Source organism: Sesamum indicum, linkage group LG12, assembly GCF_026168435.1.
Source record: "Sesamum indicum cultivar Baizhima isolate 11 linkage group LG12, ASM2616843v1, whole genome shotgun sequence".
NCBI classification, from domain to species: Eukaryota; Viridiplantae; Streptophyta; class Magnoliopsida; order Lamiales; family Pedaliaceae; genus Sesamum; species Sesamum indicum.
Window position 1 is genome coordinate 7,606,506 of NC_142668.1, and position 12,176 is coordinate 7,618,681.

Sequence of the window (12,176 nt, forward strand, 5' to 3'; positions counted from 1 at the left end):
TGATAGATTTTCGAACAACTGTCTTTCAAAAGTTGCATAGGGGTAAAATTGTTCGAAAATCTACCAGAGGACTAAAAGTAAGCAATTTCGTAAATTACTGGACCTAAACAAAAATGGACATAATTAGGCATACTTAGCGGACTAAAATAATACTTTTTCCTATTTAATTTATTTTTTTTCATTTATTGATCTAATTTTTCATTTTCCAGTATCTCTTGATAATTACTTCTTTTATTTCTAACTCTCATGCATTCGTCTTTGACACTATTTTTCTCATAAATTTAATAGTAACATATTATTTTATATATACTTTATTAAATAATAAATATTTTATTTTTAATAGAATTTACACACATATAGAATGTGCTATAAATTATTAATCAAAAAGTAAAAAAATATGAGTTTGTGGTAGTCAAAGAATAAAAGAGGAGATAGTCAATGAGCATCCTTTATAGAAATCCATGGGGCAATTCTCTTTTTAATTTATTAAGGGTTTTTTTGACTATTATGAAACAAAGTAGACAATAAGACTTATGTGTATTGACTTAGATCATTTATCACACTTTTTTATTATATATTAATAAAATTTTAATAAATAATTGACGCACGTATTCTTTTTTCAAATCAAAAAAATATATAAAATTAAATAAATTGATTGAAATATGAGACCACGTATAATACACATGAATGTAATATCGGTGAGATACGGAAAATCTTTGTGCATGCATATTTATATTATTATAAAAAAATATTTCATTCATTTATAAATATCGACACGTTATATAATTTTTTGTGTGTGCTGATAATAGTCTGATTTAAGTTTTTTTTTCATTTATTTCTTTTTATTTTTTATATATGTTGATTTATGTTTGTTTATAATATATTTTAAATTAAAAAAAATATTTATTATATGTACGCAGCGATTCGTCGCAAGTATGGTTACTATATATATACACAAACTTGCAAAAGTTTCATTCATCCACACCGACTCCAAGAGTTCTTTGTTCCGGTTCCCAACCCAAGAACAAGAACAGCATCATCATGACTTTGATGAAGAAGAGGACGATAATCTTAATCCCATATCCAGCACAAGGCCACGTTACTCCAATGCTCAGGCTCGCCTCCCTTCTATCCAACCTCGGCCTCCGGCCGGTGGTCATCACGCCGGAATTCATCCACCGCCGTATCTCGCCGCAGATCAATCCCGAAGATGGGATTCGCTGCCTCTCCATCACCGACGGATTAGACGCAGAGACGCCGCCGGATTTCTTCTCCATTGAGAGGGCCATGGAGGAGAACATGCCGCCGATTCTTGAAGCCCTTCTCCGCAAGATGATCGATGAGGAAGAAGAAGAAGGAGGCGGGATTGCGTGTTTGGTGGCGGACTTGCTGGCATCATGGGCCGTCGACGTCGCCCGGCGTTGCGGCGTTGCTGCTGCGGGGTTCTGGCCAGCCATGCACGCCACTTATCGCCTCATTGCTGCTATTCCTCACTTGATCCGGACTGGCGTTATCTCTGAAAGTGGTAAGGAGGGAAACTTTTATTAAGTACTATGTTTTATACACCTTGAAAAAATTAATTATTCGTTACACTATAAATTACTATAATTTAAAAATTACAGAAAATCTATATATTACTATAAAATAAAATTATGTGAAAAAGCTTGAGTTTTGATCATGCATGATTATAATTAATAATTATTTCGATCTTACCTATAGTTATAAAATATATATTATAGTTTTTAGCTGTAGTAAATATTTTGACATATCTTATAAAAAATAACGGTTAATAATTATTGCACAATTACGGTCACAGAATGGTTGCTAGTCGTGGTTTTTATGGATGTGGCTAAAATATTTGTCATGGTTATGAGCTATGTCGAAAGTATTTGTTATTGATCATAGTCATGACAAAAATAGTTTTCATGGTGGATAAGCTAAATTTTTACATTGATTATTATTTAACAATAATTAACAATAGTTATTTATGACGATTTTAGTCCATAGCCAATAAAAATCTAAAGCAATAATAAATTTTCTTCTGGTGATAGTGACAATTATGTTGAAAAGTTGTCACGTGCAAAATTTACTGACAGAACAGTTGTGAAAAGGTCGGGGACCCACAACCGAAAAGGTTACTGATTGGGGTTCCACGTATGAGTGTATATTTATTTTCATTGTACTTTGTTATTTTCTTGTCTTGTTGATTTAAATCATCAATTTATTAAATTGGTTTTTGAACTTAAATGTATTGAATTATACAATTAGGGGTGCAAGATGAGCCCAGCCAATCACAAGCTTATTCGAGCTCGAGCTTCTTGAGCTCAAGCCCTTGGCGATCTTGAGCTCGAGTATATTCAATATTATGTCAAGTTTATATTAAAAAATTCATCATATATTAGAATTATTAGTCAGTATATCTCTTATTTTAATTTCATATAATAATAAAATACATTATTTCTATTTATATTGTTGAAAAACAAGCTTAAACAACAATTTAGTAAGTTTTGATACTTTTTTTTAAATAAATATTTAAAAATCACCATAAATTATAATTATTAGTTAATATCTCATATTTTAGTTTTAGATGATATTAAATATGGTATTTTAGTTTATATTATATAAAACTCAAGCTGAATCAACAATTTAGTACATTTTGATAATTTTTTTATAAATAAATATTTAATATAATGCATATGAATTTTATTATTATAATTTCAATATCCACTACAACAAAATGCATTTATTTCAAAATTCACCATATATTAAAATTGTTAGTCAATATATGATATTTTAGTTTTAAATGATATTAAAATATAGTATTTTAATTTATATTATCTAAAAACAAGCTTAATCAACAATTTATTATATTTTTTGATAATTTTTTTTATAAATAAATATTTAATATAATGCATGTAAATTTTATCATTACAATTTCAATCCAGTACAATAAAATACATTTATATATGTTAGAATTATTAGTCCATATCTCATATTTTAATTTTAGATGATATAAAGTACGGTATTTTGATTTATATTATCTAAAAACAAGTTTAATCAATAATTTAATAAAGTTTTTAATTTAGATTCTTTTATAAATAAATATTTTATATAGTGGTTATAATTTCAATATCCACTGCATGCAACAAAATACATGTATTAAAAATTCACCATAAATTAGAATTATTAGTCAAGATATCATATTTTAGTTTTAGATGATAATACAATATGATATTTTGGTTTATATTAACAATTAGTGAGACATGTAAGTATAGTGTTGATTTATTAACAATAGTACTTACACGTAAACATTCTGTAGTTTGAAAAATTATATCTAATACACTTAAGGTTTGCATACGTCTAACAAGTATGTCTTTCAATTAGTCAAAATTCATTAAACTCGTTCATATTAACAAAAAACTGAATGAAATTGATATGTAACCTCAATTGGCTTATTACTGACTTATTACATGTCGAACAAATCTTTTCTGACTAAACTACCCAAGATATGCCTTCTCAAATGCATTAATGTGTGAAGATGTCTAAGAATAATTAATTAGCTATAGAAAAATTTATTTGACCTGCAATGAATTAGTAATAAGTCAATGAGGGGAGGGGGTAAATACGATTTTTATCTGGTATTTTTTGTTAATATCAGTAAATTTTATGGACTTTGAATAATAGAAGAACTTATTTTTTAGATAAAAGTAAACCTCTAACCATAAATAATTTACGTGTAATTATATAATACCTTTGAGGATGAAACTGTAATTATCCCTAATAATCATACGGTCAACTTAGTTTATGTGGTGCAGAATGTTGCACGTAAGCGCATGATAATTAATGCTATGAAGATCTGACTTTGGTTATAATTAATTATTTTAATATTTTAGTTTCCCTTTTTTAATAGAAAAAATGGATTGAATCTGCACTACTCGACTATTTATTTATGCAGTTGAATGATGAAACAATTGACCATGCACGTGTAGCAAATGTTGACAACAATTTTGAACGTGCATAAGTCCAAAAAAACATTTATTTTGTTGATCATCATTGACAATGTACTAACATGGCAATGGACATAGTTAACCTACCTTAGTCTCTGCTCTTGAACTTACAGTTTTAATTGCATAGGATAAGAAATAAAGAGCCCGTTCGGTTGTGTTTTCATTTTCATTTTCAGTTTTCAATATTTGGAAATAGGTAGAAATGTTTTATTGGTTTTTGTGTGAAAACTGAGAATATGTTTGAATTAATTGTTTCCAAATGTAGGTATATAGATGTGAATGTTGAATATAGGTATATGTATTTTTGATGTGACAGATGACCAAATTGATTGAATATGTGAAATTATAAAATAATCAAAGTGAGTCTTACCATTTGAAATAATTTTAATTGATTTGAAATAAGAAAAGACATGCTGACAAGATAGGACAAGTATGAAAAACCCATGTGACCTATAATTTCAAAAATTTGAGAATTAAAATAGGAATGCATTCTCAATGAAAATGGTTTGACCAAACAAAATCCCAACTACCTAAATTGTAAAAAGTGAAAAAAAATCTCATTGAAAACACAACCAAATAGACTCTAATATTTTTAGTCATTTATTTTATAGAATTTTCAAAATATATAGCTCCAAAAGTAAAAAAACTCGACAAATTTAGTGTTTTATGAAATTTTCAAAATGGTCCTACAATTGAGGAAACTCGAGGTGTTACCCATTTCATGACGTATTAGTTTCAAGCATGTTTGATATTATATATCTTTTTAATAAAAGGTGAAAGTTTAAGATCAAAAGAAACATATAAATAGTTTCAATATACGTCTTACTTAATCTTTTGCAGGATGTCCAAGAAATCCAAGTGCTCCTATATGTTTGTCCTCCAATGAGCCTATCTTGACTCCAAATGACCTACCATGGCTTATTGGTTCATCAAGTGCAAGGATCTCTAGATTCAAGTTTTGGACTCGAACCCTACAACGAGCAAAAACGCTCCGATGGCTCCTTACAAACACCTTCCCCGATGAATGCCAGTCGAGAAAAATGACTAGGTGTAGCAACGCACAACAAGTTCTTGAAATCGGGTCGCTAATCATGCAGGCATTAGAAATAAGCACCGGTAGCTTCTGGGAAAATGATTTGACCTGCTTGGACTGGCTGGACAAGCAGACTATGGGTTCAGTCATGTACGTGTCGTTTGGGAGTTGGGTGAGCCCCATTGGAGAAGCGAAGGTAAAAACCTTGGCATTGTCACTTCAAGCATTGAGGAGGCCCTTCATTTGGGTATTGGGGCCCACATGGCGAAGAGGGTTGCCCGATGGGTATGTGAAGAGTGTGGCCGGCCACGGAAGAATCGTATCTTGGGCCCCACAACTGGAGGTGTTGCAACACCCGTCCGTGGGGTGTTACCTCACCCATTGTGGGTGGAATTCAACTATGGAGGCCATACAATGCAAGAAACCCCTCTTGTGTTATCCAATTGCAGGTGACCAATTTTTGAACTGCGCTTATATCGTCAATACATGGAGAATTGGGGTGAAAATCGAAGGATTTGGAATAGAGGAAGTGGAGGATGGTATCATAAAAGTTACGGAGGATGAGCAAGTGAGCTGGAGAATTGAGAGGTTGTATGAGAACCTATATGGAAAGGAAGGGAGCTCTAAGGCTATGGCTAATCTATCCACATTCATTCAAGATCTTGGTAAATAAATGTCTTTTCGACTTATACTTTTGTGTAGATTTTGAAGGGCTTAATGACTTCTTGATGTAACTTGTTAAAATTTTCTTCTTACTTGGTCTACCAAAGATTATAAGGATCACATAAGAATGAGTAAAAATCCAATCCCATACCAATTATGAGGTTGTTTCAAGTCAAATATAGTTTTCTCCTCTCTCTTTCCCCCATAGATGGCTCCCTTTATTCATAATCATTTCTTCTACTTATTTATTAAGGTACATTACAACGCATTTTCATAAAATTTATCATAATTATAAATACTTCTTTATTGTTTGAAAAATTATAAATATTCTCTTATGACAATTCATTGTAGGGTCATATTTGCTAGGATGTTTATAATTTTTCAAATAATAAAGAAGTATATGTAATTATGACAAATTATAAAGGAGCTACTTGCAATTTATCCTATTTATTAATCATAAAACAAGGTCGAGGTTTGAGGAATGGTGGTATGGGTTGTAGCTGACTCGATAACTCGATTTGGATAGAAAAAGAATGACAAAAAAGTAAACATGTTAGGCTAGTGGGGGTTTACCTCTAACTAAAACTCCTAATTACGGTTCAAATTGTAAAAAGAAAAAGTGAGAGGGTTCGGGAGCTTCACTTCACGGTTCACAATAATAATTGGGAAAAAAAACTAAGGAGTCCCTGTGATCTTGGAAATGTTCAAAAAAAAATTTCAACAAAATAAAGTATCAATTACACTCTCTATGATATGAAAAAAAATTCAAAAATCCCCTGAGATCGAAATTGATTGTACATGCGCGTTGACTGCGAACATGGGTTTGAAAGTATATTTTTTTAACAATTTTACCTTTATCTTTCTCATAATATAATATTTTACAATATATATAATTTAATAAATTTTAAAATAATATAGAAATATTTTATTAATAATAAAATATATTTTATATGTAAATATATAATTATATTAATATTTTTAATATAATATTTTTTAATTATATAAATAAATTAATTAGAATTTAATTTCTTACAAAAAAAAAACGCAGAGGGCGACCGCCCTCCTCACCTTTAGGCGACGGTGGTCGCCCAGCAATCGAGGACGAGACTGTTGTCCATCGCCTTTGGGCGAACATGTTTGGGCAAATCTGGTCTCGGCAATCAGTGTTGCCCAAACGTCATTGCCCCCTCTTGGGGGGGGGGAGGGGAGTTGGGGTTGCGGGTGATTATTATTTTCTTGAAATACTATAAATATTTTTATAAATTATAATAATACATATAACATAATTGTATCCAATGTGTCATCTAACTCATTTTCTAAAGAGAACTAAAAACCCCCCAAAAAATATTTCGGGCCACCAAAGGACTGAATTTATTAATTTTGAAACTTAATGCATAAGCAATAGGCATAATTATCGGATTAAAATTAATATTGGGCATATTTAATAGACCAAAAAATTAATTTTTTGCATATCAAACAATTTTATAGATTCTATATATATTATACGTATATTTTAATTAAAATTTATATAATATGCTATATAAATATAAAAAAAATTCTCATATATATGGAGGGGCATTTTAGTCATTATTCTTAAAAAAATATTTTCAAGTTGATCGGGGGTTGTGTTAGTCATTGTTTATAATATATGGGTGATTTTTTATATTTAAATTGTCACAGAGAACTTTTTGATATTTTTACATATCACAAGTAGTCAAAATGAATTTAACTCAATAATAATTATATATCTATATATATATAAATATATATATATTTAATTAATGGACTGTGATTAGCATTTATAGAGTATGTGTCAGAATTTAGATATATCCAACATGATGTATTTCGGTCGCGTGATAACACTGATTTTATTAAATAGCTTAAAAATTGGAAATATTACCAACACCTATAAAATGAATTTTTAATAAATATTTCGCGCGAGTTCTAAAAATTAGAGCCCTGTAAAACTATTCAACCTGAAACAGTACAAATCAAAACTATATGATCTAGAACAATACGAGCTGAAACTATACCAGCAATGTAAATTTATGTACCCACCCTTCTTGAAGGATGCTCCTGCAAATCTGTAACTCATATGCACCGATTAGAAGAAAGTATGAAGCCATCATACTCCTATAAATAGGCTAATAAGGAACTAAAAGAGGGACCAGGTGATTGATTCTCTATTTGTATTTCTTTTAGAATCTCATATTTCATTTATCATACCTATCTGGGTCGAATATGTGATTCTTTTGGTGTCGATGCTCGAGCTCGCTATATAAGTCCCAAATGTCAAAGTGGTCCCTAAGAGGAAAGCAACACGTTAGGCTAGCTAGGAGCGTCCCCGGCTAAGGCCCTTTGATAGTCCAAGTTCGAGATGGAATGTAGGCGACCTCAAGCAATAAATGGGATAGAAACTAGAAAGTAATAAATGTGTCTTACCATAGATACTCTGAAAGGAGGGTATATTTATAAGCCCAAATGTACTTCACTAAATAGGTCACGTGGCTTCATCTTAAGGCCTCTACTGTCAGAGATCGAGTGGTAAGAGGACGTATACGTCAGCCGTGTCTGGACAACTGGCTGGATAATGCAACCCCGCCCGTCCTTATCTGTGCGGATCATGTGGTATTTTAAGTGTTTTTCATCATAAAAGGGGTATTTTCATCATTTTCTCTATTAAACAGGCTACATTCGCATCATGGGGAAAAACTACCATCACTTATTACAATTATTCAGGTGCAAAAAATAGAATCTCTTATTCTTATTTTATTGAGAATTTTCATTTTTACTCACATTAAATTGGCACCGTCTGTGAAAGTTCCATTAACAATAAGATAATAAGAAGATGGATTCTATTGGTATCACATAGACTAGAGTTGGAATTCCCCGATAGAAAAGACTTGGTTACAAAATGTGTGTCACTCAGTCTGAATAGGCATATGCTTGGAGCTTTCAGGAGCGACAGACGCCAACACCATTATTTGGTTCTTGGCATTGTTTTATCATGCGCCCGTGTGGGCGTCTTGGAAGATCCAACGTGAAAACCAAAGTTGGCAATGGTTAATCATCCTTCCCGTCCTTTTTTTCTTTTCCTCTTCACATCTCTGTGATTTAATAATTCTAGTTGACCTTCTTAGAGGTTGTGAATCATTAAGGTCAATATGGGATGTATAAGTGTTTCCACTGTTACAAGTGGTAAATTACTCGACTCTTCAAGTTGCAGCTATCAATTTGAGCATCCGATAGAAAACTGCTATTTTCGAGACAAACACTTTTGTCTGGATGGATCATATAATTATCTCCCACAATTTCTTTTGGATGCCCAACACTAGGTGGATCTAGTATCCAACCAAACTCCCACTAGTCTCTTGACGTATGCAAGACACCTTCATAATCTAAGATATTTGTAGAAATGTGGTTTGCCATGCCATATTTTATATGGCGTTTTGAGTACGACTTTAGATAACATTATGTTCAATAATTTGGTTCTCATTTCTAACGTGTAACCCCAAAAAGGAAGAGGTAAAATCAAGCGAATCTTTTCTTTTCTTTTCTTTTTTTTTTTGTATTTGAACGAACCATGTCCAACAAGGTTTCAGTTCCTCCTCTCAACTACACTAATAAGTTATAGCATTGAAGGAGGCGTTTCTTAACAGAGAATCCCATTTTCTTTTAGGCAATCCAAGAACAATCTTTTTAAGTACTCACCGCTTCAATTGAATCGAAGGGTCATAATTTGTGCGCAATCTGATTTTTCCACTTCAAGTTTCAATTCTTTGAACTTTTCAAACGCTTCAAACTTTTACTTAAATAAGTACAATTAACCAAATCGTGAGTGACCACTAATGAAGGTTATGAAGTATGAAATCCTCCTTGGGCTTGAGTACATCACAATCACTTTATGGATCAAATCCAAAAGAATCATGGCCTTGCTACTTCGTCCGAAAAATGGCTTCATTGTCATTTTTCCTTAAGACGAAATTTTTAATTTGAAAGAGCATCCGAGTAATCTATTTCTAGATTCTTGGCCTAGCCTGCCATGTTTGTGTTTTCTTGGTTCCTTGAGTTTTTTTTTTTTATGTTGGACATCCATAATAAATTATGTTTGTGTATTCTTGGTTCCTTAAGTTTTTTTTATGTTGAATATCCTATTATATTATGGTCATAAACAGTGCACAAACAATTTGTGGTATAGATAGTAAGTACCAAGTGAAATTTTTGAATAAAAAAATTTTAATAGTAAAAATAACCTTCACTTGGCACATAATAATGTTTATTTTTACTATCCACCAACATTTTTTCTTCTTCTTTTCAAGAAGACAAATTCGAATTTGCTTCTTCTTCTTGGGGTCAAGTTGAGGTTTGATTATTGACGATTAAGGATAGTAGAGAAAGATACAGCCTATAAGGCAAGGACACATCAAAAAATTACCTGATACAGTATCGGACATGTGTCGTACACGGCTCGATCACGGCATCCACATGTTCGAAAATATAAAATAAAAAATATAAAAGTAACATGGCATCCAACATGCCATGGATACGACTATCGGTGTGTCCAATACGTTTTGAAGGCATATTCAACATGTTTTGTACACATCTATGAGTTTTATTTATAATTTTAAAAGTTTTGGATTGTCTTAAAAAAAATAGAGTTTTGGGATTACTAAAAAAGAAAAAGAATTAATTTATTCCTTTTATACTAAAAATTCAAGAGATGGTCGTGATGATTTAACTAATTTGAATTATTATAAATTTTTCATTGCGTACATCTTTTTTTTTTTATAAAATCACTACAAAAAGAGGCGGGATTTGAGGCGGGTTTTTGAATTTTTTTTTACTTTAGAACAGTTACAAAACACAAAACTTATTTTGAGCGGACTTTGGAACGGAGTGAAATCTGTCCCTGCAGTTGGAGTTCCAAAAATTTAGGAACAGTTTACTGGAAATCGTTCCAATTTGGTATTGTACCGGTTGGAAACTGTTCCTAATATTGATTTAGTTAAAAAAAATTAATTTAAAAATTGGAACGGTTAGGGACAGGGTTTGGAAGGGTTACTTATATTTTTAGGTGAATTTTTGGAATGGTATTTGTAATACTAGTGATTTAATTTGGAACCATTTTTTTTTTAATTGGCATCAATTTAGAAACGGTGTTTGGAATAATTTTTTGCAACGGGTTATTGAAATTGGAATACATTTGTAGAATTAATATTGTCAAATAACAATTGTTGCAGCGGTGGCTGCTGGTGTCTTGATTGAGCAGCAGCCACCACAACAATTGTTATTGGACAATATTAATTATGAAAAATGGGACTATAGCAGGAGTTGATGAGGAATTAGTAGTGGTCGAGAATAAATTACGTAAGAGATCATCCAGAGAAGTAGCAAAAAACAATGTCGATAGTGCAAGTTCAAACTTAATTTTCAAATTTATAGAAGTATAACTTTCAAACTTAATTTTAACTAAATATAACAAAATTACAACAAAATATATAATCAATTGACAAATAAAGGGTTAAAATTGTTACCTGATCAAAATAAGTCCAATTATTAATGGTAATTCGAGACAGAATTAATATTAGTAGGATAGTGAGTGTACAAAAAGATTTTGAGAGAAATTTAAAAAATAGAGAAAATAAGAAGAATTGAAGAAGATAGTGACATTAAATGGAAAGAGAGGAACATATTTATATAGAAAAAGATGGAACGGGCATAGGAACACAAAAATAGCCGTTAAAAGATAGTCGCTAAATCCTACTTCTTGAATGGTCATTGAGACAGTTTTTGGAACGGTTTGTTGGATCGTCAAAATATAACCGTTGATGATAAGTTGGGACGGACTTAGTAACACATAGAAAATAATTTAAAGTAACCGTTTCAATTTGTACCTATTTTGGGATGATCTTAGAAACACATTGCTTATTAAATAAACTCATATTTTGGAACGATTTTTGGCACATTTTATTAAGAGTGTCCAATAACCGTTCCAAATTGTACCTCATTTAGAAATACATTTTCGAACAGTCAATTTTGGGACATATTTTGTATCAGGTATAGGAACGAATAGGTTATGTCTGTTCCTAAATCTAATATAGTGTTCCAAACTGAGTTCCAACGATTTTTCTTTGCCATTTTGGCACGGAATGTGGAACGGGTTTAGTAACTGTTTTTTTGGAACTCAACTTGGGACGATTGGATAGTTCTAAATTTATAACTCAAAAAAAATATTCCACCTGACATCATCTTTCCATAACCGTTCCTCAAGTATTCCAAAAATCGTTCCAAGATGGAACGGGCTTTGGAACGGGTGCCCTGACCGTGCCAAATCCCGCATTTTTTTGTAGTGAATGACTCCACGTTATTTTAACATTACTACACTAATTTTTTTATTTGTGTCAAAATTATTTAAGTTGATTTTATTTTTTTCTTTCTTTTTTTATTAAAAATTAATTTTTTGGTTTATATAT

At 31.3% G+C, this 12,176-nt stretch overlaps 1 protein-coding gene across 1 annotated transcript; it reads left to right on the forward strand.

Moving 5' to 3' along the window:
* The first annotated feature begins 862 nt into the window (after nucleotides 1-862).
* Nucleotides 863-5,869, forward strand: LOC105178630 (UDP-Glycosyltransferase superfamily protein). The gene is made up of 2 exons (XM_011102139.3): nucleotides 863-1,525; nucleotides 4,848-5,869. Exons 1-2 carry the CDS (start codon nucleotides 1,042-1,044, stop codon nucleotides 5,711-5,713), a joined length of 1,350 nt encoding a protein of 449 aa, XP_011100441.1. The 5' UTR covers nucleotides 863-1,041; the 3' UTR covers nucleotides 5,714-5,869.
* Nucleotides 5,870-12,176: the final 6,307 nt, after the last annotated feature.

What these genes read in the sequence shown, in the direction of transcription:
- LOC105178630 (XM_011102139.3), top strand. Translation starts at nt 1,042, where the DNA reads ATGACTTTGATGAAGAAGAGGACGATAATCTTAATCCCATATCCAGCA. An exon ending in TGGCGTTATCTCTGAAAGTG is followed by an intron (nt 1,526 to 4,847) that starts GTAAGGAGGGAA and finishes AATCTTTTGCAG; the next exon opens with GATGTCCAAGAAATCCAAGT.